Here is a 26,732-nt window from a genome sequence, read left to right as displayed (position 1 = left end):
TTCATCTCAGAACATAAACACAGATGGAGAGCTGCGGCGGAGCAGCAGCATGTAGAGGTCGCTGGAGGAGGAGGAACATATAGGGAAGGTGCAGCTCCAAACAGAAGCTTACGGTTCTCATGCTTAACTTATCTTCTTCTGCAAACAAGCTCTCACCAGACGTGGAGTCTCACATATGAGGATGGCAGCAGCGTTGACAGATGCGGAGCAGGGGTCTACGAAGATCACCCCTGAAGCGCTGCAGGAGATGCTCCAGTACTACAACCTGAGCCGCCAGGAGTTCATCAACACCTACAACATCGAGCCGCTCGTTTACATCCCCGAGTTACCGCACAGCGCCAAGATCACCTTTGTCATCGTGTACATGGTGATCTTCGTGCTGGCTTTAGCAGGAAACAGTTTGGTGATCTACATAGTTCTGAAGAAGCGCGCAACGCAGACAGCGACGGATGTGTTCATCTGCTCCCTGGCTGTCAGCGACCTGCTCATCACTTTCTTCTGCATACCCTTCACTCTGCTGCAGAACATCTCGTCTGAATGGTTTGGAGGTGAGTGATGGACTTTTGTTACTACAAAGCAGAACAACGTGTGCGTAAAAGTGATCTTATGTCGCCAGACACAGGGATAACACACGTTTGCACTTCGGAATCTGCCTTAAATTTCTCTGTAAGAATCATGAGACAGAGAAAAAGCAAATTATAATGTAATAAGTAAGAGAGTCTAGTTAATGCGCGTAAACTGAAGAAACCGTTAAAAGTTTCGATCAGCTGATCAGATGTTTTTCTCTTTCCCGAAATATTGAATACGAGTTCAATCCTAACAAATCATTAAAAAATGTGAAAAATCCAAAATAATCTGTGCTTTAAAGGACCTCAAGTATAGGATTACATTAACAGGCTGTCGCATCAAAGCAGCAAAACTGAGCAAACCGCCCTCTCATCGTTTAGTCTGTTAGCTCTAGATCAATACCCAGCCCCTATACAGTGAACTGAAGTCGCCTGTGCTGCTGTGTGACCCTGAGCGTGATTGGATTGGCAGGTTGGCGTCTCGCATGGCAGGTTCAACTGATCACTGTGTGAGTGGGAGTGAAAGGACGGTGGTGGTGTTAAAGTACACGGAGTACTCCAGGGTCAAAGATGCTGTAAGGGAGATCTGGGAAGCAGTGGTGTGCAGAGAAGGGCGTCAGAGGGGGTACTCCCCCACCCACACCCCATGTGACCACGTTGAAAAACATAAGTAAAAGTTGCTCCATTGGAGCCTGCTTGTCAACAGACAAAAACAACAAAAAAAAAAAAACAAAAAAAAAAACGTAAGAAGTTTCAATCAGCTGATACAAAGATGTTTTTCTCTTTCCCGCATATTGAGTATTTAAACAAGCCAACCACATCATTAAAGAAATGATAGGGGGGCAGCTGACCCCTAAAGTGACCCCAGAGTAAAAGTTGCCCCATGGGAGCCAAAACGTAACTGCCCTCTTGACTGGTGAAAAAATGCTGAAGTGCTCTCTTGGGAGCAAACATGCATTGAAGTGCACTTCCCGCTTGGCAAAACCGACTCAACTACCCACATGGGAGGAAAAGTTGTTGAATGACACACAAAAAAGTTTCTTCTTGGGAGTCAAAACATGCTTAACTCCCCTCTAGGCTAAAAAATTACACAAAACTGGCACTTGGCAGGTTGAAACATGATAAACTGCCCCCTTGGATGGCAGAAACTCATGTTAAAGTGCCCTAAAACATGCAGAGATTAGTGCTCTCTTCATTGGCAAGGATGCACTGTATGCGCCTTCTTCTTTTGTTGCCCCTAAAATGTCTGTGCACACCACTCCTGGGGAAGGCACTTGTGGAAGTTTTGTTGATTTTTTGATTAGTTTGGTCCATCAGTGAAATGAAAGTAACATGAAACCTGTTGTAGGAGGCATGAAACAGAGCTTTCAATATGTTTTGCACCAGGCTTTCATAAACAAAGAACTCCTAAGTGGGCTTTATTAATCTACTGTTTCTCTAACACAGGGGTCTGCAACTTTTACTCTCCAAAGAGTCGTTTTGTCTCAGCTCACCTGGATTTAAGTCATTTGGGAGCCACAAAATCTACTTTATCTTTAACCTACTTTATTTTTCTTTTTATTAAATTTGCAAATTTAAGAAAAAAAAAACCCCATAAAGTTGTAATGTAAGATTTTACAAATTTGCAAAATTTATGAAATTTCAATAAGTTATAAATCAAAAAATAAATGAGTAAAAACTGCAAAATTAAAAAAAAAATGTGCAAAATGTTGATATTTAAAACATTTGCTGAAACGTTATAGATTTGCAAAAAACCCTAAATGATGCAATTTCAAAATGTTGCTTAATTTTCAAAAATTGTAAAACTTTCTAAAAAATTGCAAAAAAAGGGGGATTTATATAAAGAACTAAAAATATTGCTACATCTTTAAAAGAATGGAGAATTATTTTCCTTAATTTGGAAAAATGTAAAAAAAAAAAAAAAAAAAAAGAAGCTTAAAAAAAAATTCAAAACTAAAAAAAATCAGAAAAAATAATTAAAAGCTTTATTTCAAGAGGTGATGCATTTTTAGTACAAAATATTATGATTTTACTTAGTGTCTGTGTCGTTATCATTAAAAAAAACCCAAAAAATATTTTTAAGAATATTTTTTAAAGCTACAAGGAGCCACTGCAAAGGAGTCAAAGAGCCGCATGAGGCTCCAGAGCCACAGGTTGCAGACCCCTGGTCTAACAGATCTTATTCTGAGTTTAATTTCTCGCCTGTATCTCTGAAATCAGTTTGTTACAAGCTTAATTCGGCATTAGACTCCAATTGACACAAGTGTTTGCTCCTATTAAAACCTCCACAGGTAGTAACCAAGCCTACCACTTCTTCTCCTCTGACAGGTGATTATATTCTTAATTAGCTGATATTCAGAGTTCCCAGACCGGCTGAGACACTTTGCTGCATTAGATGTTCTCGTTACCTCTCTGTGCTAAGCTGCTATTAGAATGAAAGTCTTTACATCACCTCCAACATTCAAAATCTATTCAAAATAACAAAGCTAGGCAAAAGTCAGGACGCTAAGGGCACTGGATTTGCTTTTCAGCTTTTGTATTTTAAAGTTCATGCAAAGTTTGTTCCCTGAGTCAGACTTTGCAGAAGGCGGACAATTAGGGATGAGCACCCATACAGGGGCAGACAGTCAAGGCTCTTTAATCCTCTTTAAAGGTCGCAAAAATGGCATTTTGGGCTCCTGGCTGTCTGAATTTATCTGAGAGAGAGGATGCAGACGAATGCAGAGACAAAAAACACCAAAACAAACATGATGAGCCCATGCAGGTCCGTTCCATGCAGAGGAACGGTTGACATGCACTAGAATCTCAGTTATTCAATCTTTTCATCTTTCTGGAGTCAGCTCTCATTGTTGGAGCAGTTAAAGGTGAAGGTGTTGGCACAAAAAAAATTGGTAACATCCAAAGCTGGGGTGTTAAGAATTCAAAACAACCACTGTTTTCTGAAGTCCTGTGGTGTTGGGATGAGATGCAGTCAGCTGTGACAGCAGGGTGGCTCAAGGTGTTCTGATGGATGCTGCCTTAAAACCCTGACTGCTTTGAATGCATCTCTCTATGTGATGTCAATTACAGGCATACTGCTGGACTGATAATGTCTTGGCTCTGCTTCATTCACATTCAAACCTCTCTCTGTTTTTCTGCTTCTCACTGTCTGCGAATCCAGTGACACAGTAAACAGCAGGAGGAGAAATGCGGATAATGTGTTTTGGGAAATGAAAGGAGGGTGAGGAGTTGGCCTTGGTACAAACTTTTTTCAAAGATGAATTTCCACAGGGTGTACATTTGTCTTCATTCTGGCCACTGGCAGACAGCAGGACAAAATGAGGAATAGATAATGAAGCAGTGACTGGTGAAGAGGAAGATGAAGTCAAAACAGTGGCAGCAGATGATGGGTGCAGTAAAAAACTGCCTAAACAAGGGGTCTGCAACTTTTACTCTCGAAAGAGCCGTTTTGTCTCAGCTCACCTGGATTAAAGTCATTTGGGAGCAACAAAATCTACTTTATCTTCAGATTAGGACAAAAAGTTTAAAATCTGGTAAATAGTTAACTACACGAGAAGTTTTTGTGTTTATAAAAATGTACATGTGATTTTTTAGTTTTCCTTTATATTAAATTTGCAAATTTAAGAAGAAAAAAAACCCCATAAAGTTGTAATGTCAGATTTTACAAATTTAAGAAATTAAAAAAAATTCAATAAGTTAAAAAAAATAAATAAATAAAAACTGCAAAAATAAAACAAATAAAAAGGTGCAGAATTTTGATATTTAAAACATTTGCTGAAATGTTATAGATTTGCAAAAAACCCTAAATGATGCAATTTCAAAATGTTGCTTAATTTCCAAAAATTGTAAAACTTTCTAAAAAATTGCAAAAAAGAGGGATTTATTTAAAGAACTAAAAAAATTGCTAAATCTTTAAAAGAATGGGGAATTCTTTCTCTTAATTTGCAAAAATGTTTAAAAAAGAAACAAAAAAAAATGTCCAAAAATTTTAAAAAATGGCAAAAATAAGAAAAAATAATTGAAATCTTTTTTTCAAGAGGTGATGCATTTGTAGTACATGATACTATGATTTTTCTTAGTGTCTGTGTCCTTATCATTTAAAAACCCAAAAACTTTATCTTTAAGAATATTTTTAAAGCTACAAGGAGCCACTGCAAAGGAGTCAAAGAGCCGCATGAGGCTCCAGAGCCACAGGTTGCAGACCCCTGGCCTAAACTAAATCTCAAAATGTGCACCCTGAATGTGAAGAACTAACCAGCTATGACAACATTCATTATTTTTATTCATATTACAGTAAATTAATTGGGGTTTAATCAAAAATCCAAACTTAAAGAGTCTTCAGGATTTTTCCTAAAAAAAAAAACTTTTATAGGAATAATCCTACTCAATCGTCTCCTCTGGGCCTCTATACATGTGTACCAGTGTCTGCGTCTGCCTCAACCCCCTCCTCTGCCTGGATATTGATGTTTTGGTTGTTTCATGTTCATGGGCAGAGGGTTAGTGTGGTGACATCAACCAATCACAGCACACCAAGTGTGCAAGTGACTTTGCGTGTTCATGATAGCGAGTGGAAGAAGCTATTCAGCACAGCTAAGATAGTTGACGTAACACAGAGAAAGAAAAACAACCAAAGTGAAATGGCATGCCAAACAGCAGCACCGGACAAAGAGTGACGTGAGTTAGCATAGTAACGTGATGCTACAGTTGGTTGCTGGGCTAGTGAGTGTGTTCATGTGGTCACGGTTGGAGGATGTGAGTGTGTGCTGCTGCTGGCACTGAGCCAAGGAGGAGGAGCCCAGTTTGAATGTTATGTTTACAAGTAACAAAAATTCCTGCAGACCCTGCCTTTAAGACCCTACCCTTCAGTCGTTAGATGTAAAAGAAAACTGTTAATTTTATGCAAAAATGTTTAATATCATCAACAATTTGATGTAAATGAGGAGCATAAAAGGTGCATAAAAAAATATTAAATAGAATCAGAATAGAGGTTTTTAATTTAATAGCGCCATGTTGTCATCTCATCTTTGCACGTTATGATCAGATGTTACATTCAGGGTTTGGGATCTGTGTTGCATAAAAGTCTATTTAATGATACCCTGCTGCAGAAAAGGTGTATTTTTGTGTTAGAGAATATAGGTGTCAGTTTTTACTTATTACCAAAAAATAAAATAAAATTTTGGGATGCCACTTCCAAATCTAGTTCAGGGGAACCAAATTAGCAAAAAGCCAGCCCTGGGTGTCAGTTTTTGCAGAAAAAAATGGGTTTTAAACAGACTGCATAATATGGACATAGTCTCTGTGATGTCACACATCTGTTTCTGAAATGTAATTTTGAAGCAAATCATCGGTGGGGGCCATATTGGAAGTGGGCCATATTGGAACAGCTATGGGCCACCTGTCAGCCACGAGAGCTGAGCTCTGCCTCTGATTGGCCGAACTTGGTATCTCGATATCCTCTAAACTGCTGAGTTAGTTTTGGTTTATGCTCGAACAATTTCTGGCTTGAGGCTGCAGCCACACTCTGCAGACAAGAGGAATTGGCAAAAAAATATATAAATTATGTGAACAATTTATTCTATCCTAGTTTAGTTCTGTGGTAGTCGGAGTTTGTGATACACTGCCCCCTGCAGCTTGAGAACAGATTCTACACAGAGTGTTAAAACGTACGTTTTCTCCTGCTGATTCCACGCGTCTCATTTCTGTGTTACGTTCACGAAGCACAACCCAGCCTTATTTCAGCATAGCAGGAAGAAGACCTGTTACGTCACCACCACTGTCGGCCTAAATTAACATTTCAAATCTATGTAATCTCATTGGTGAATGCTTGTTTGCTCCCACATTCTGCTTGATTTGAGGCTCCTAGAAATATCATAAAATGTGAAACAAAGCATTTTTTCCACTGAGTACCTTGTTATGAAGTGTTCCATTTTCTATTTCAACTTTGAGAGTGATAGCCTTCAGCAAATTAGAGAAATTCAAAATATTCTAATACTCTATTCAGAGTGACTTTATCAATTTCTAAAGAAGAAAATTAGATGGTAACGAAGACCTAATTCTAACCTTGTACTAGCTGTGCAGGTCTTTCAACACCTTGTCTGGTTAGTGAAGAGGGTCTGTTAATTAAAGGTGTAAATGAGTCACTGTTAGCATGCCTGGCAGCCCACGGTGGAAGTCTGACTCATGAATTCAGTTAATGCGGAACTCGAGCATATTTTCGCATTATTCTCCTCTGACCTCTGACCCCTTGTTTGTTACTGGAGAACAAAAGTGTTTGTGTGACGCCACTGGGAATCTTAACATGAGGTTATAGGGATGAAGCTTCTGTGGGTGCATTGTGGAAACTCAGATATCTTCTTATATTTTTCACTTTTTGCCTCTTACTAACCTTTCCAGTTTCTGAAGATTCCCTTATCCTTGTTTTTCCAAATGTTATCCTTTGATGTTAAACAGTGGTAGCCTCCAACCAGGCAAGATTATATTTTAACACCTCACTCATCTGACATTAAAACTGCTTTTCAACTGCAGAAACTTTCCCCAGAAACTTGGGACTTTTTTTGAGGGATTATGCGCTTTTCCACTGCAGGCACTAGGGTCTAAATTTAGTTCTTAGGGAACTGATCCACCCTTTGAGGGTGAAATCTTTTGAAATGTACAGGAACCATGAGAGGCGGGGCATGCAAGCTGAACGTTTCTGATTGGTTTGAACACCTGTTGTGTTTTTACTTTACCTGCTGTCCATGATAAAATCACCCACAGCTGTGATTCATGTTGGTATAATAACTCATCTGATGCTCCTAGGTGTACGTCTCCTTAAGTGCTTCTGACTAAATTAGTTTATCTATAAACATTAATTAAAACCTTGCTTAAAGCAAGAGTCGGAAAAGTAGTAGCATTGCTTTTTTCTGTGTGGACGATTACATTTTGAAAGCAAATGAAACCGACCTTCTGAATGAAAGACGACTGACTACTTCCTCTGTGGCCTGACTGTGGCACAAGGTTTGCAACCACATGAATGAAGACCAGTTCTTCACACCCTATATATCTCTACAAATCACATCTGCCTTGGCCAAATAAATCAAAGAATCAATGCACGTCATACATCTTTGTTTAAAGTTTTACAGCAGACGTAACATAGGAATGGAACAAGTAAAATCTATTAACTGTAATTCTCTTTTTTTTTTTAGAATAATAACTAAAAGAGTGTGGAAAGTTCAAGCGCATGTTTTCTCTTTGATGGAACGGTTTCTGTCTTCTGTAGGGATGGGTGACTTTTACATTTGAAATGATACAGTACTGATGCCTGGTACCTGGTAATTGGTACTGGTACGCAACAGTACAAATTGTCTGTGCTTTTTTGGATTTATATGGTAAAAAATAGCCATTATATATATATATATATATATATATATATATATATATATATATATATATATATATATATATATATATATATATATATATATATATATATATATATATATATGTTTATATTAGTGCTGGGCAAGTTAATGTGTTAATTTTGCGTTAACTCGTCAATCTATTAACGCCGTTAAATATTTTATCGCACGTTAGTGCATGTTGCTCACATGCTTTTATTTTGTAAATGTCTGTCGCTGACCGGAAGTGAAATTGGCGGAAAAACACAACGAGTAACCCAAACAAGCATGGAGAACAGGGGCATTTCGGCTATAATTTTTCATCCATTGCCAGTGTTATCATAACGTCAGCTCGTCTACCGTCTTCAGACTACGACTTCGAGTTTGACGGCTGTCCTCACTGGTTTGAGACTGAGTACACGGACGAGGAGCTCCATGAAAGAAGGATGCAGGGAGAGAGACGAAGAGCTTGCTCGAGAACAACACACAGGAGCACATCCACGACTCAATGCAAACTGGTGGTGTGTTTGTGGACAGTGTTCGCCTATGGCAACAGAAGAGGAGTGTGTTTGTGATAACGATGGATAGCGATAGATGAAAAAATATAGCCGAAATGAGCGATTTTGCAGAGATTATGTCCTGTGCTGAAGCTCCATTGCCGTGGCCCCCGCTAAGTGCGGCTAAAATCGGCTGGATCTAAATAACTTCTGAAGAACTTCTTCTGTGGAGGCTGGCTGAACTGGACAATGATGGACAAGCTGTCATCATCTATTTTCTTATGGACCTTTTTGCAGTTTCTATACACTTTCTTACTTTTGTTTTTGTTTTGTTTTTGATTGCTGCTGTGACTTCAGTTTCATTGTACTTGTTACAATAAAGTCCTATTCTATTCTATTCTATTCTATTCTATTCTATTCTATTCTATTCTATTCTAAAGGGCTGATTTGTCAGCAGGACCTGGGAAAACTGCTCCATGCTTTTACTTCCAGTAGACTTCAATACTCTAATAGCCTTCACAGGTCTCCCTACAAAATCTGCTGCTGCTCGAGTTCTCACAAAGACCAAGAAAGTGGATCATGTTAGTGATCATATTTTTGCTTGAACCAAAAAGTTTTCTTTGGATTGATTGAATTGTTTTCTTTAAATATGTTTTGCTTATCTTTTCAGTGATTATTTGTTTTTATTAAATGTCTATCTACCTTGAATTGTCTTGTTATTAAAATGTAAAACATAAATAAACCCGTCTTAAGTACCCATACTGATCGGGGCTTTGCAGAGCTAATCCAACAGGAGTAATTTGGGATTCAATGTGTTACTTAAGGACACTCCAGAATCTGGGTTAATCAACCTTCCTTTTGAGAGATGATTAGCTCTACTGCCAAAACCATCCTTAGTGCCACCAAAACAATCAGCTTCATTTCAATGCAAAAACATGAACACACTTTTGCTTTTCATGATTTCCTGCAGGCTGAAGGATTTAAGGTCAAGCACTGTCACCTTCTATCTGTTCCACATCATCCTTAATATTACACCATGTATTCTTTGGTGGGTGACAAAGGGATTCCACAGCCTCATTATATACAGCACAATGCCTCAAACTAACAAGGACCCTTCAGAGAAATGCAACAAACATCTGACAATACGTGTGCCATAGCAATAACAGGCCTGTTGGAAACATGTGCTTCCACTGAAAGGCTCATTATGCTCAGGCTGCAGCTCACCATGCAAGTCTTATCCCAGGTTTCACCTCCAGGCATCACTACAAGTGTGCAGAGTCGGTGTGATCAAGAGCAAACAGAGGCAGATTGAAAGAGGAGCTCCCCTGTGTCCAGCCTTAATCACTCAATGAGCTTAACTTCAAACGTGTCTGATCTTTTCCCAGGAAACTTATTCTCATTCTCACTTCCTGTTTCTTTTTTTCTACAGGAGTTCTGGTTTGCAAGACAGTTCCCTTTGTGCAGACCACAGCCATTGTGACCGGCATCCTCACCATGACATGCATCGCCATCGAGAGGTACCAGGGAATCGTCTTCCCATTGAGGATGAGGAGGCAGTACTCATCAAAAAGAGCATACAAGATGCTAGGTATTCTATGTTTGCAAGAGTGGCTGATTAACCCTTCAGGGGAGGGTGTGTTAGTGTCTCAGGGGAAATGAGTCACATTAACATGTGAAAGACAGAGCAGTGTGTCCATCTCCTGCAAGCTGAAAGATTGTATCATCATGGGAGCTTCAGGTTGCGTATAAGCAAACGCTTGTTTAACATTCGTACATTTGCCTTTGCAAGATTGCAGGAGAGAGAGAGAGACCTAAACAAACCATTCTTCTTCACAACAAAGTTTTTGCAAGCTGGCAATTTGATAAATTTTGCAGCCAAATGAGAGACAGAGAGCTCCAAAGGGGTCCGATGTCACTAATGGGCTGTTTGTATGACAACGGTTTTGGGGTATAACGCAAAAGTTTTGTTGTTTTGAAAACGGCCTCCAGTGTGGGATTTTTCAGAAAAGCTGCCGACATCGTTGCCGTGTAAACAGTAAGCCGGCATTTTCAGTGGAAACGCTGACATCACACTCCGCTTCGTGCGTGAGCGACAGCAGCACTGTCGTTACGATCGTCGCTAACTACCGTGTTGTGCATGTACTGCTGATTCTGCTGACTGTCTTTATACATAATGAGCATCTGTTGCTCCACTTCTGCTCTTAGTATTCACCAATACACTAGATGATCAGCTCAACTCTACTTCGGTGGAGAGCTACCAAAAGCTGCTTCTGTACAAGACAGTTACAGCGCCACCTGCAGGCCTGGCATGCTTACTACAGCGTTTTCAGTCTCTCTGTGGGTCTCATATGGAGATATTGTAGAAAAAAATATTTTTGTGTCTGTAAATGCATCCACAACCATGTGAACTGATCCACAAATGAGTAAAAATTTTCATAAATATGTGTGTCCACAAATGCATGTGCAATCCACAAATCTGCAGACTGATTTGCAAATAAATATTTAGTCTTAAATGGCTGAAAAGTCTAAATGTTTTCTCTACAACACCAGAAAATTCAAAGAAATTATCACAGGTGGGCCTCGCTATTGGCTGTCTGCGTACACACAAATTTTGCCACAGTTCTGCCGTGTGAGTGATCTGCAAATGTGTAGAAAAAATTCATCTGTAAGAGCAGGGTTAGTTTGCCCTGAGCTCAGGCTCACAGGCACAGGCTGCCAGCTATGGAGCTATTATTGTAGCATGTTGCTATGCATTGCTCAGCCTCTCTGGCTCTTTTGGATTATTGTGGCACCTTGTAGTTCTGCGAGTGTGGTGCAGGGAAGAGGATGGACTCGTCATTGCCTGGTGTAACTAAAAGTTGGTGTTTTTAATTTCGGTTTAACATTGCCTGAGGCTGATGAAGTTTAATAGTGAGGGGAGAGATCTGTGTTTTTCTCTGCTGAAAATAATTTCTGTGATTAATTTTGTAGTGATGGTGGACACTGGAGCCTAACTGTCAGACAGAGGCTAAAACACATGAGCTAAACTCTTTGTGCTAATGTTGATTCCAACCCACAGTCAGCAGTTATTCTGCAGTGGTCTGTTCAAACTTGAGAGTCTATCAATAAAATGAAGAGTGAGGTTACGTTAGCTCTGATTGGTAGATGACTGGCAGGACATAACCAGGATTCACTAACGTTACACATTACTGACATGTCTTAGAGCACCGGGCTGTCAGCTGCGCCAAATATAGCCGGCTACTAAACTACGGTACAAACTGAAAAGGTTTGCTTGTTGTCACGTTTCAACTGTGGCACTAAGTAGCTGTTGATAAATCCCTTACCTTGACGCGTTGTAGCTGGTAAAAAGTTTAAAATATATATATATATATTTCGATATGATCTCAAGTCATTAACAAAATAAACACATGCCATGTTAAAAGTCTATTTGCACCATGAAAGTGATACAGGTGCAGATAACGTCATAATTAGGGGAAACTACCATACTACCTACCATACACGGGCATACACATGGCAAGCAGTTAATTGCCATGACTGAGAGAAGATCAAGAAAAACAACTTTCAGCTGAAGAAATTGAGATTTGAAAGCTGTTATTAGTAAGTCAATCAAGTAGCAAACAAAGAGAAAGGGAACGTAGAGAGGATAGAGTTTTAATTTCAGTTTGATGTTGCCTATCTGTGTGTGTGTGTGTGTGTGTGTGTGTATGTGTGTGTGTGTGTGTGTGTGTGTGTGTGTGTGTGTGTGGGGGGGGGGGGGGGGGGGGTAATGTGTACCTTCACAAAATAATCCAGAAAAGGCAGAATTCATAGTGAATTAAGTACTGTGCTTCATAGCTCCACCTGGCAGCCTGCACCTGTGAGCCTGAGCTCAGGGAAAACTATCCCTCCTCGTACAGGCAGATTTTTTTTGCTACAAATTTGCAGATCACTCAAATGTGAAGACTGCAGCAAAAAATCACGTTTATCAGAAAGCCAACTGGGAGTCCTGCCTCAGTTGTAACTGATGATTTGTGTGTATTTTCAGTTCTTGTCGAGTATACACTCAGACTTTTCAGCCATTTAAGACTAGATATTTATTTGCAAATCAGTTTAAACATTTGTAGATTTGCTTATACATTTGTTGATCAGTCCAGATACTTGTGGATACATTTACACACATACACAAATAGTTTTGCTACAATAATAGCTCCATGGTCTCAGCCTGCACACTGAATAAGAGATGTTCCAGCCTTAATCCTCGAACTGGAATCGTATCTGTTTGTGAACATTTTCATGAAATTCAGCCGCAGACAGAAGTGAAAGTGTCTCTTGTTGCCTCTGAAGGTCTCTCTGTTGTGATTTCTCACCAAAAACCTCTGCAGAGAAACAAGCAAGGCTTGAAATGTGTGTGTCTGTTTGGAGAATTACAAAGACAGCTTCTTCTGTTTACCTTGGGATAGTTTGCATCTTATCTGTGGCGTTATAAAGCTGCATTTCTAATCGGTTAAATAATCAGGTTCTAGCATTTATACATTTACACATTCTTTCATGGGAAGCAGAAAAGAGAAGATGGAGTCTCACAGAGCAGTGAGAGATATTATCTCTGAAAGAAAATGAAAAAAGAGCATCATATACACAGTGTTAAGGTAGGTGCTCTTTGGATATCTAAGGCTTATTGTGTTCAATCCATCTTGTGAAGAGTGGAAGACTCGCTGAATTCAATTGCAGTTAACCTATGGGCAAGTTATTATAAAAAACATGAAGTGCTTTCCAGATATCCAGTCTTAATCAGTGCCCTGATGACGACTTGAGTGGTTTGCAACAGAGTGCCTTGGAGGGTCCTTCACAAGATATACAAAGACCCTGCAGCACTTGGCCAGGAATACACCAGATGCAGAGTTGGTATCCAGATTCATCTCCAGTCTGGCTCCTTCCTGTCGTGTGTTGACTGTGTTTGAAAACTCAGATCAGCTGTGTGTTCAGTCCAGCACCTTGCAGGACTGAGCACACAGCTGTAATCGCAAAACTGAGAGGTTGTCGTGATAAGCCTCGCCTTGTTCTTGTTGGGCTGTAAAACCCCAAACCTGTTGACTCCTGGCCTGGCTCCTCTCATTATGCTGTTTGTTGTAGCTAAGTACGATCTGGTTTTGATCTGGTTTGTTTTATTTTGAAAGTCACTGGCTTATATTTGGTAGTTTCCATGCATGAAGTCCTGTCCCGCTTGTATCTGCTGCAACCTGCCGGAGCAGGGAAGCAGCCAAACAGTAATTGAACGGATCCAGTGTGAGTTGACACCAAGCGGCAACCTCTGGTCTAAAAATACCAGACAATCTGAAAGTGCTAAAATCTGCAGGTCGTCCAGTGTCCACTTGAAAGGCAGTTTTCATGGCAGAAATAATATTTACTGCCTGGTTCAAAAAATGTGCGAAATGTTTTTCTAACCCTGCAGTTTTGGGGGCTTCAAGCCCGTCCCATTTCCAATATGGCTGTGGTTGACGATTTGCTCCTTCTATTTGTTATACAGTCAATGACTGACACATTGACATCAATGGAGACATGGCTGATCTGGTGCTGTGACATAGTGGAGCTGGACTGGAGACACATCTGGTGTATTAGGGCCGTTAAAGTCCGTTCTCTGCAGTTCTGTTTCAATCCAGAATGATTGTAAATCTGCGTTTCCACCAAGCAGTCCAGTTTGGTTCAGTACGGTTTGGTAAAGTTAAGCCTGATCCTGTTTGTGTTTCCACAGCAAAACTGTACCCTCTTGTGGTAGGCAGCGTGTAAGCCGGATGCTGAAAGCCACAGCTGTTAAACAATAGAGTGATGTCGTAGCAGCGCGACACCGTTTACCCCGCTAATAAATCCAGCAAAGAAGAAAAACGTGACACAGTAAACAAAGAGCATAGATTGAAGACAGGCAGCATTTCATCCTTCTCTGTGATTGGCATGTAGCTCTTTGATACAAAGAACAATCAAGCTTTGTTTCAGAGAAGACTGTGTGCCGCCAGGAGAAATGCAGCCGTCATGCAGCCTTCGTCTTTAATTGTGAATCACTTTAACTTTAATTTTGTGCACTTACTTTACTTTCCACTCTTACTTTTTACATCATGACTTTATATCTGCTCCAACCTCACACATTACTGCTTTACCTCCACTCTAAACTGGGACAAAATGCTTTACTGAAACCTCAGCTGCCATCTCACTGTGTCTTTGAGAAGCATTTCAGGCAAAAATCTACTTCATTATTCTCCTCAACAAAAAAAAAAAAGAAGGTATTTCTTTTTATTGTAAGAAAACCAAAATAGAGGCTCTTTTTGTAGGACTTTTTGAATATCCTTATCTGACTGACAGCCCCAAGCTGTCAGTGTTTGCAGACATTATAAAAAAATAAAAAATAAATGGATACTCAAACTTCTTTCAAACTTTTGTAGCCCACATAGATGCATTAGTTTTAATTTCAGTTTCAAGCTGGAACTCCTCTCAGAAATTTAGTTGTGGATTTTTTACAGGCTGTCCCTGAAGGCCATTTGTAAATTTGCTGCTGTCTCCTTTTTTTTTTTGCATCATTCACTACTTCATTAATAAAAAATATGTTTTTTGGAAGAGGACTGCATTTCATCATAAAAGTTGGTTGTTGCACTTCAAATGCTGCTAAACAGGCCTGCGCTTGTTGCTTTTTGAGCTTAACCTCTGTTTTCTCCTTTAAGATGCTTGAGATGAGTCATTTTGTTCAGAAATCAGGAGATTTTTCACTATCATTACTAAACAAAACCGTATAAAACTGATGCACAAGAAGAAAGAAGACCACCAGGCTTTGATGTTTTAAATAGACATACGCAGCTCTATTACTGTGACTATAGTGCTGTGTGACAAAAGATGGTCAGCTTGTAATTACGTGAATGTTATCTGTTTGTGTGCTGCTGTGGTGCTGTCTCCTGAATTAGCTACACCGGTTGCTTTCTGTCATTTCCTCTGCTGTTATTTGGAGTGTGTTTTAATCCCCTTGCAGCAGCTCAGCTGCTCCTATCCGTGTGTAACGCTGCTGTGTGTTTGCCTCCTGTAGGGCTCGTATGGATCGCCTCAGTGGCGGTGGGCTCACCGATGCTGTTTGTACAGCAGCTGGAGGTACGTGTTGGAATCGTAAACAAAAGCTTAATGAAATGTCTTTTCTTCAGAAAATTAAATGTCACACATGATGGAGAATTGGATTTGCCTTTTTGTTTGGAGAGAAACTGATTTCCTTGAAGGGAAACATCAGTCAGTACAGTGGCAGTAATGATTCTTGTTTCCAGCAGATTCTGAGCTGTTGAATAAACCATACTATGTTTTTATATGTTTTTACTTCAGATATGAATGTTATTCCCAACCCACCCACTCCTTAAGGCGTGATGAGATGCTAACTAATGTTTTCATCATTTGATGTATTCTAATGACCAAGTCACTCCATCGCCTTATAGTGCTGGTTTACAGCAACTGCTGCAGGATTAGCTCCAGATGAGGTCTGCAGCATGACATCAAGCTGAAGTAAAGAGGGTGGGATAGTGATTATAAAAGCTGAAGACCATCAGAAGCAACATTTCCTGCTTCACTTCTGGTCATGAGCTTGGTGTGGTGGGCAAATGAAGACCCAAGACCTGTTGAATCAGAGCTTTAAGAGATGACTGTTCTCCACTTTAAACACCTTTTGCATGGGACACCACAATACCTCCTGCTTTTGAAGGAGCTGTAACTTTATGAAAAACTACATGAAACTACATGTAGCCAGTAAAAAGTTGTCTTAAACAAACAAAAAAAAAAGATCTGATCTCCATTCATTTACAAAAGAAACACGTGCCATGTTAAAGTCTATTTACAACATTAAAGTGACGCAGGTGCAGATAAAGTCATAATTAGGGGAAAACAGCGTCCAACAAATCTAAATTGTGCATGCCTGCTACCATACTACAATAAACAGGGAGGAACCTGGCAAGCAGTTTGTTGCCATGACTGAGGGAAGATCAAGAAAAACAACTGTCAGCTGAAGAAATGGAGATTTGACAGCTGTTATCAGCAAGTCAATCAAATAGAAAACAAAGAGATAGGGAACATAAAGAGGAGAGAGGTCTTCTACAGAGTAAATGTGTGTGGTGTTTCTGAGCACACAGCAGAGCAGCTCAACAATAGGATAAGCATTTTGAAAGCTGCTTTGTGGAACAAGCACCGCATCAATTCCTCAGTAACTCCATGAATAGCTCTATATGCAGCTTTTTGATGAACTCCAACATTTCACCACACACATCTTGGAAGGACCCAGATGCAAAAAAGCAAAGCACAAAGCACAAAGCAAACTTGCAAAACTGACAGGCACTTGAGGCTTGGATTGCCTCCCTTGTCTCATCTGTTAGCTGAAAAATGTTGTGTCTAAATTTGCTGTATAGCCTCATATCATCATACTTTACCAAAAGGATCCAAACAATCCCCAAAAATCTGCTGTCTTCGCATATTAAGTCTTAAACAGTAGCGCATAAGCACAATATCCACCTTTTAAAAATGTAACAGGTGCAGTAATCCTGCTGTTAGTGCTTGTAAAGGTGGGGTGTACCTCCTATAGGGATGGGTACCAAGTTAGGTTTCAACCAAATTCTGTCAAGAGTATCAGGTACCAATTCACAAAATCAAAAGGAACCATTTTTTAGGTACCTAAACGCATTCTTGTGACTGTGAGGGAGTGGAAGAGTAGGAGATTTTCCATGCTGGACATGAACACAGCATTGCAGGGTTATATATTGAGTGATAAATATCTTAAATTGAATATTTTTTGTTAAACAAACTGATATTTTATACCACATAAGAAGTACTGAAAATTGGTACTGTTAAGTATCGTTACCACTTGCCAGGTACCGGGTATCGGTACTAGACATGCACCCATCCATCTACTGGCCGACTGATTGGTGCTGATTTCCTTAATTTTGGGGGATCGGTGATCGGTCCATCCTTACATTTGAAACTGATCTTATATACCTTCAGGAAGGTCTGACAGCCATTGTTGCTTTTTGCTCTGAGACCTAAAATTCACTTACACTTTATTGGTTGTTTAAGTTAAAGCATCAAGATTTTATGGTTTCACATGTATTGTTCAAAGATTTTCAATAAAAAAATAATGGAACATTGATGGCATATGCTGTCAGTTATGAAAAATAAAAATCAGTATCAGCCAAAATCGGTATCAGCGGGTCAGGCTTTTTAATGATCGGTGATTGGCCAGAAAATTGTGATTGGTGCACCCCTAATCGGTACCATATCGTTTCAGATATGAAAGGTCCCTAACCTCTGTAAAACTGAACACTTTGTTGGGGGCACAAACAACCTGTTTTCTTCGTTAATGGCTGGACATGGCCCTGTACTGCAGATATTAAGACCTAATTGCAAATACATACTCTGTTTTGAAATGCTCAAAGTCCAAGTCATTTTTTTAGAAGACCATAAACAATGGATAAAACATGCCCCAAACTCAGGCTCACAAGTGCAAACTGCTCGCTCTGTGACTGTCACCTGCGACTGAAGAGAGGGCCCTCGACAGGCTGTAGGAGAGTGACAAATTGCGGGGGAAGTGTGGAGTGAAGACGCTGTAAAACCAGCTATCTAACAGTGATGCTCATCTCTGCTGTAATTGAAGTTTTTTGATCACAAAGCCTGTAAAGAACGTCTCTGATCATCCTCCAGCTCTAACAGCCTCTCTCCTTCTTCTTCAAAGGTGAAGTACGACTTCTTGTACGATCACTATCACGTGTGCTGCCAGGAGAGGTGGACCTCCACCCCTCACAGGCAGGTGTACACCACCTTCATCATGGTGGCTCTGTTCCTGCTGCCTTTGGCGGCCATGCTGTTCCTCTACACGCGCATCGGAATTGAGCTGTGGATCCGCAAGAGGGTGGGCGACTCGTCTGTCCTGGAAACCATGAACCACAGGGAGATTAGTAAGATCTCAAGGTGGGTTTTTTAGTCTTCAGGTCTCAGTTGGTAGTCCAAGCTGTTTTATCTTGTTGCAGTTAAGTGGGTTAAACTTTAAAGCAGGAAAACTTTCCATGAAGGAAGCACAAATGCAATCTCAGAGTCAGTTTGTTATCATCTGACAACAGCTTGGCGTTTTATTCATCTCTATCGACCAGTGATGCTTATAAATCAAGTGAAACTCAAGTCTAGTGAATTGTGTTGCTTGTCAAACTAAAAATAATGATCAGCTCACAGAGATAAAATGAGTCCTGGCTTAGGATTTCTAAAACAACGTGTGCAGAGACGATAACAATGTAAGTCCTGAGCGTTGTTTGTACCCCTGAGAGACTTTGTCCACAGCCAAAGGGGGAAGTTTTTTCTCTCCTGGTTGTTTGTTCGTTGTTTGGGTTTGTTTTCTACGCTTGCAAACACTGCTGGAAAGAGTCAGGGATGAAACCAGAGATGCATCACATCCCTGGGGGTGAAACTGCTTTCGAATGCAGCTGACAGCCTCAAATGCTCTGTTTCACCTCCTCATATTTGGAAGACATTGTATAAGAATGTATCAAGATGGTGAAATAAAGCAACAATGTACGATGGGGAAAAGTTAGGATTTGGTGTGTGTTTTGATTCTTTAAAGAGGGGGTATGGTGGATTATTAAGCTTCACACTACCTTTCTGCTACCCCAGTAACATACCCAGATGATTTACAGCTAAAATTCCCCATCTTCCCTTACGCTAAACTCTTAATTTCACTTGGAAAACGCATCACTTTTGCTGCTGTCTCTTTAAGGCTTTATCCACAAGCCCCCTTTCCTCTGATTGGCCAGCCTTTTGGAGGCCTGTTGGTGGACCGTGGTATACGAGGTCTTCCTGTCCAATGTTTCATTTAACAATTATGAGATCTGTATGCAATGACCTCATCATTTCAGCAAGTTTTATGGAGCTCTTACAAAGATCTCAGGGCTATTTTTAGAACAGATCATTTTGGGCAGTCTACACACAGGTTTGTAGAATTCTACAACTTATGACCATGTCTTGACTTTAAAATTTAATTAGTGGTTCATGTGGGCATCCAGCATTGTTATTTTTTACCCATGTTTAGCGTATGGAAATGCATGATACCCCCTCTTTAAACTTGTCTAGATACAGTGGTAAAAGAAGTGAGGGATAATATATGACTGTGTGAAGCAGGTCTAAAGTCTCATTCATAATCCTCTCTCTACTAAGAGGTTGTGTGTGTCAAAAGCCCAGAGATGGCGCGCCAACAGTAATTCGGAGCGTTCTTATCTTGGATGAAATGTTCTGCACTCCTCTCCAGGGATTGATTTGATACAGCCTGTGTTATCAGAGCGTCTCTTACTATTTGGCGGTAACAGCTCAGATTATCACAGGACTGACAAAGAATGAACAAAAATGTCCCCATATCAGATATATATTATCCATTTAGTCTGTTGAAGTGATAAATTTCATCTGTATTCATCCACTCACCCAACATAACCCTCTTTTTTTCCTCTCTACTTTGCTGTTGAATTTTGTTATGGAGCTAATTACAACTCTGTTCAGGAGTCTAAACAAGGACGCATTAAAGAAGTCAGATAATGGCATGTTCATCTGTTTAACTAAAGGGCAACACAGACAGGCAGAATCTTAAATCTCTGCTGTCACATCCATCCACATCATGGCATTTTATCTCATCAGCAGAGCATCAGTTTTCTGCCAAATCTCTGCGACCTTACTTCAACTCCTCACTCAATGACTGTCTGGTGTCACTTCAGGCGAAGCAAATACAGAAACTTTCCGCAGGATAGTGCGGAGCTGAAATGCTGATTGGTTACCAAATTAGTTTTTCATCACGTTGCCTTGTATGACCGCCTTCAGTAGAGGACCAAAGGTAGTAACGGATAAGTAAATGAGTTTCTGAGCTCTTCTGCTGCTGAGGGAACAGATGTGGAGGGAAGAGAGAAATGATGAAAGTGGAGGGAGTTTGTGGAAACTGGCTTCTTCTTTAGAGTTTGATATCTGCTTTGATATAAGTCTAATCTCTAATCTTGAGTTTTTATTTATTTATTCTAAGTTAACAAGTATTTTTTTAGCTGCACACTTTGAAGGACTGTTTTAACAAATAAAAGTTATGCTAGATGTTTTACAGATATACTGTATAGTTTTAAAAAATTAAACAACCAAAACTTTAAAGAGGGGCTATCATGCTTCATATATTTAAAAATAAATACAAAGTAAAAATGCTTGTAGTCTAATAAACTTGTACAAAAAATTCAAACTTACATATAAATATGTTGTAGAAATCCTGTAGCCCTTGGTTTTGTGCATGCATGTCTAGGGAAGTGGCGTCCCAATTCTCCGTAAGGTTAAGGCGAAGGGCTACACAGCCCCTGAAACAAAGACAAACCGGAACCACACTTGAAACCAAGGGGTGTGACATATTTCCCAATCCTCAAAATCCACATAAATATTAGACATGTTCAAAACTGTTCATTGTATTTTGAAATTACTTGTTTCAACGATCTAGCTAACACTGCTAAAGCGACAGCTGGCGCTAATATTAGCTACACTGATGTTAGACCAGTGTGAAAACCAAACAGACTGCATTTCATGAATAATTAGAGCAAGTTGAGTAAGCTGAGTAAGCTGCATTCAGGAGCTGCATTAGCTACATAAGCTATGATAAGCTAGCATTAAAGTATTCAGAATCATAATATAGCTTCTGAATACTGTAATGTTAGCTTAACATCTGCTTGTCATAGCTTAGCTGTCTAGTGTCAATCTGTCACCTTAATCTGACATTTGTATATCATCAGTTTGGAAGAGAAGAGACAGTCTCTCTGTCTACGTCAGCCAGCAAAAGACTAGGGGAGCGGGAGTCAAGTGTTGTCTTGTTTCTTTGGGGCGTGTTGCCATCCCTCCTCGGGCCCTCAAAACAGAGGGCCAAGGGGAGAGGGGAAGATTCACAATTAGGGTTGGCAATTCTCTATAAACATCTAAAAAGGTTCATTCTTATGCTGCGGCCACACTGGACGCAAATTGGTGAATTTAAATGCGCCAACGCCCGAGGCTGGACGCTGGACTATTTTGACAATCTGAGGGGCGCCTCACTGTGCTGGCGGAGTAGAGAGCTGGCTCATTTAGAGACGAAAGCCTAAAAGAGCATCTGAAAAACAATGAGCTGTGGTTTCAAAAGCATGACAGGAGAGTGTGTGAAAGCTTTGGAGATCACACTCAAGGCCTGCAGCCTCTCCCTGGTAATCCACCTCCACTGGCCCTGCCTGGCTGTTCCCTGCGACCTCATCCTTGACTCCTTGAACCATGTTCCTGGAGGTGTCCCTGGGGATAATGAAGGGGTCGAAGAAAGAAAGGACCGCAGAGAACTTCTATCTTTTCCCTGGCTCTGCCCCTGTCCTGCTCCTTCCTCCTCTCTTTCAGGCTCTTCCATCTTTTGCGACAAATCTCCACTGAGGAAAACACAGTCGGACTCAGTGATGACCCATGCTGGCAAAACCAGCTGGAAATGAATATTTACAGAACTTACCTTCAAAACCTGTCTCCTCAGAGACTTTCAACCAAGCCTGCTCCTTTTTTTTCCCGGTCTCTGTAGAGTACACACGTCGTATCGTTTAACTCTTGATGATGACACACCACACAGATTATTTTCTCCTCCATCTTCCAGTGGGGTTGGAGTCAGAGCAGGTGGCGGGAGCGTCACACATCATCAAATCAATCAAGATGTGGGGAATGTGATCGCTGATTGGCTGCCACGGCACAGCCTCAGGCAAATTTGCGTCGAGATTTTGATATTTTCAACTCAAGCCTAGAGCTGTCTGACGCCCCAAACGCGCCAACGCCCCAAACGTGTCCAACGTGCCATCCAGGGCGAATCTGCGTTGACTTTGTATGTAATCTGGACATCGATTCCCGTCAGGTGTGGCCGTACCATTAAAGTATCAACAGATCCTCTTGAGATTTCCACAAGACCTGTCGAAATGATGAGGTCATTGCAAAGGAACACCTAACTTGAACTCCTAACCAGTTCATGACACAATGGAGAGGTGGGCCTTAAACACCAAGGTCTGGGGATAGCTCTGCCCCAAACAGGCCTCCAGAAGGCTGTCCAATCGAAACAGGGGGTGTTTGAGGAGTAGGGAACCTTAAAGAGACAGCAGTTAAGACATTTCAGAAACTGAAATAAGGGTTTTTCGAAACACCAGTGTAAGGAAAGAAAGAGAGAATTTTTGGTTATAAACCACTCAAAGCTACAACAGAGGCACCAGAAGGGCAGTAGAAATCCCAATAACAGTATTTTATCTTTAATATTAAAGTGCTGTAGATTTTGAGAGTCAACTTAAAGTTTCAAGAAGTTAACTTTGCTGCCTGAGTTTTTCAAAAAACATTTTTGAAAGTGTCAGTATCCTTATTATGAACAACAATCTGTCCTCCTGGTGTTATGTCTGAACACATCTCCATTACTCACCGCTTCTTTCATCAGGTTTCCTGCTGTGTTTGTTTTTATCTTTGACAGGAAGAAGAAAAGAGCCGTGAAAATGATGGTCACCATCGTTCTGCTGTTCACTGTTTGCTGGGCACCTTTCCACACAGTCCACATGCTGTTTGAGTACTGTGAGTGTTCATTTTTCCTTCCCATCCTCGCTGCTTCCTGCCTCTGTGTGGTTCCTCAGTGTGACTTTGGGTCTTTGTCTGCCTTTCATTGTCCAGATGACCTGGAGAACAAATACGATGGCGTCACCCTCAGTATGATCATAGCCATCGTCCAGGCCATCGGCTTCTCCAACAGCTTCAACAACCCTATCGTGTACGCCTTCATGAACGAGAACTTTAAGAAAAGCTGCGTCACCACTCTCTCCCACTGCATCCGAAGACCCCACCACCAGGGCGGCGCCGCAGTGGCGCCCAAACTGAGCGTACAGTTCATCAAACCACATGGCAGGGAAGCTTTCCTGGAGTCAGACGAGGGAAACAGCTCAAACCCAAACTCTGGTGACAAAGGCAAATCGAGTTCCTCACAGAGGGAGAGCACTCTGGAGATAATCGGAGAGAAAATCTCCACCATCCAAACAGAGCTGCCTGCAAACAGCTCGGAGAAATGACTTAAAGCCCTCTGAAAGGTCAGGAGGTGAACTTGTTTACCGGCTCGACTCCACCAGCTGCAGCTGCAGGAGGTGCAAAATGAAAATGAGCTGTTGTGATTTCAGACTTCTGGAAAGACAGTTTGGAGAGAAAATGCAGTCCCAGAGATGAGGGGGGTTTCTGTCAGTCTGGTTTACGGAGCGGAAGAGAAGACATGGGAGCAGAAAGACTGTTTGTCAGTCAGGGCTACCTGCTGTCTGGATTCCTCAAAAATCTCCAGGAGCGTTTGCCTCTGTCAGCACGGCTGCTTGACTGCAGCAGCAAAAGAAGGAAGATCTGCTTTTGAGGAACTGCTGTGTGTGGATGAGTTCAAGTCAGCTGTCAAAACATGAACCTCAGCAAAGTTCAGGTTACTTCAATTGCAAAATGTTATTTTATAAAGACATTTTCACACCAAGAGAACAATTTTGACTACTTTGATGTTCAAGTGAAAAGGGCGTCCTTGTAAACCTTAACCTCACACAGGTTTTTAAAAGGTAAAGGGTGATGGATAAGACCTCATTCCTGATAAAACAGGGTTTAGATTACCATGCAGAAACTCCTCAACTGTTGAGAGGGGTTCAGCTGCAGACCTCCACTCTCAGCTGACTTTCTTTGAGGTAAGTAAGATAAGTACAAATCGCACATCACCTGACATTGACGTATTGCTTTGTTACATCGAATAGTGGAATGAATTACCAAACTTTATATGATCCACAGAGTCCCTTTCTACTTTTAGAGATGTCTGGAGACTCATCTGTTCAGGGCACTCTTAGACTTAATCTGACCCTTCCCCTCTTTGTCCTCAGGGGTAGAATGAGTCAGAAGGTCTCAGACCCAGCTTAGTCAACATCCAGCACTGACTACTGAATGTTATTGAAGGCTGAATTATATGATTGTGGTCAGTTATGCCTACATTATTCTACATGGAGAAAAAAAAAATCTTGCACTCAATAAATATTTGTAGCACTTTGTCGCACTAACTAAGGTTTTTCCTTCTGTCTACATTCTTGCTTGTGTTGTATGTCACCTAGAACAAAAGCATCTGCTAAATGAAACTGAAGAACCGTGTGTTACTAACCGAAAAGGCCATCTAGTGTCTTGAAGTGGTTATAGCAATGCTTTGGGCCTTAGCCATGAGCCAGCATGTAACTTTTCTTCTGTCATCCTGGAAAAAATGTTGCCTGTTAATATTTAGTAAGTGAAAAATCTAGTTTAAAACTGAACTAATACCAATGTATGCTAAGCTCCAGCATATAAATGCAATTTCCCTTATACGTTGGCAACAAGCTTGCTAAATACATTGTATGTGGTTTTTGGTCCATTAGAACAGTGGTACCCAACCCCCTCGCTGAGGACCGTTACCGGTCTGTGGGTCATTTGGTACTGGGCCACACATAAAAAGTACTCAACTAACATTATGTCAGTTTGATTTATTTTCTGATCCTGAACAACATTTTATTTAAAAAATGACCAGATTCTCTCCGTCACACCTGTCTATGACTGAATCTTGCCGCCAAACCCCCAAGCTAGCAAAATGGAAAAAAACTCCAACATCTTTGGAAAGTTCCGTGGCGCAAAAAAGGGTAGGGCAACGCTGCAATAGAAGATGTAGACCATGTTGAATGTATTGAATAAGAATCTGGTGTCAGAGAATAATGTACATTTCTTTGTGTGTTCAGTTTTTCAGTCAAACTTTCCAGAAAATCCTGGCCGCTCAGGTGTAACATGAATTATCGAATGATTGATACCTACCCCAATATTTACCTTAGTACTAGTAAAAGTAGGCCTCATTGAATGTATTCAATGTATTTTTAATGTAATATGGAAACAATTGGGGAAATGAAAACGATTGAAATCATTACGCCAAACAGAGGTGCCCACCAGTTCGTGTTGTGTTACTGATGTCGCGCATTTTATACATTTTCATTTTTCAGTGTAACTCTATCAAGGAATCAGGTTAACCAAGTTCATCAAAACACAGGAGAACAGGAAGTGATAAACCAACATACCGTTAAAGGTTACTTTTAATTTGTATTATTATACTTCTTATCCTGATGTCACTTCCTTCTGACAGTGGAGGAGTGGAGCCTCCGTTGGAGTCGGCTGAGAGTGGAGGTCTGCAGCTGGACCGTTTCAGCAACTTTTTCTTGATTACGTCAGAAGCCATGCAAAGCAACAAACTCATATTTTGACAGTGTGTTTATTAATGTTGAAGAAAATGTTTCACTTTTGCCAAACTTGTGAAGTTTTTGACTATGATACATTTGCAAACAAGACTTTTATAAAGTCACTTAGCCAAGTTGGAACACAGCATTTGTATTTTGTCACTGCAGTAAAACAAGTCAAACGTGTGGGGGGACAAAAAGTGTTCAGTTCTGTGTTTGGTTCATGGTGCTGCTGTGAAATATTCCTGTAAAACTATCGTCTCCTGTCACTTTGTTGTGAAGTTTGTCGCAGGTTTTGTAAACATATATTTGGTATAGATGGCTTTTTAAATCTTTATCAGTCAAAGGTTGTTTTGACATAAAGTCTGTTCTAAAAAAAGAGAGCTGTTTATTTATTGAAGAATAAAGATATATTTCCTTCATTTAAACAGAATCAGTCCGGTTTTGTTTGGCTCTCTGCGCACATTATGGTTTCATAAACGTGAGATCCTGAGGTCAGTGAAGAAAGTATTGGAGCTTGATAACACCAGGTCCTCGGGAGATTGGGATTAATTTCCTCATTCCTCTTTTAGATTAGATTTTGACGTTGTAGGAAAAAAAAGACTTGATTAAGTGCCTCAAGTGCTTTCAGGAGTTTCATTTCTCTTCTCATGTGTCAAACCCAAGGATTTTAGGATCCCTAAAGCAGGATTCAGTGATATTTAATGCAAATTGGTTTGGTGCAAATTGATATTTCAATCCCGCTTTACTGAATACAACGAGACAAGAAAGACATTTCACATCATTTCATATTCCCTAGAGACAAAAGACTTGACTCAGTGTACACACTGCAATGCAATATCAATAAGTCTTCACAACACATCCATGCCCAGGGGCCCCCAAAATGGCATGTGCGCAAAATGATTCAAAGTAATAAAACTGTTTGTATGCACGCCTGCACGCAACATACCCTTTATAAATCAGAATACACGGGGAAAAGCTGCACACTCATAACCAGCCATAGACGAACAATGCAAAGCACCTCTTGGATGAAAA

At 40.5% G+C, this 26,732-nt stretch overlaps 1 protein-coding gene across 1 annotated transcript; it reads left to right on the top strand.

The window, feature by feature from the left end:
• Positions 1-26,073, top strand: qrfprb (pyroglutamylated RFamide peptide receptor b). The gene is made up of 6 exons (XM_074663349.1): positions 1-548; positions 9,869-10,027; positions 15,482-15,543; positions 18,152-18,387; positions 22,925-23,022; positions 23,119-26,073. Exons 1-6 carry the CDS (start codon positions 176-178, stop codon positions 23,508-23,510), a joined length of 1,320 nt encoding a protein of 439 aa, XP_074519450.1. The 5' UTR covers positions 1-175; the 3' UTR covers positions 23,511-26,073.
• Positions 26,074-26,732: the final 659 nt, after the last annotated feature.

The sequence above is a fragment of the Halichoeres trimaculatus genome, unplaced genomic scaffold (genome assembly GCF_033239565.1).
Source record: "Halichoeres trimaculatus isolate MK-OKI-2021-1 unplaced genomic scaffold, fHalTri1.1 fHalTri1_scaffold_23, whole genome shotgun sequence".
Lineage (NCBI taxonomy): Eukaryota > Metazoa > Chordata > Actinopteri > Labriformes > Labridae > Halichoeres > Halichoeres trimaculatus.
The sequence above is the reverse complement of the archived record's forward strand: the minus strand, read 5'-3'. Positions and strand labels throughout refer to the sequence as shown.

What these genes read in the sequence shown, in the direction of transcription:
- qrfprb (XM_074663349.1), top strand. Translation starts at nt 176, where the DNA reads ATGAGGATGGCAGCAGCGTTGACAGATGCGGAGCAGGGGTCTACGAAG. An exon ending in CTCGTCTGAATGGTTTGGAG is followed by an intron (nt 549 to 9,868) that starts GTGAGTGATGGA and finishes TTTTTTCTACAG; the next exon opens with GAGTTCTGGTTTGCAAGACA. An exon ending in CCACATGCTGTTTGAGTACT is followed by an intron (nt 23,023 to 23,118) that starts GTGAGTGTTCAT and finishes TTCATTGTCCAG; the next exon opens with ATGACCTGGAGAACAAATAC.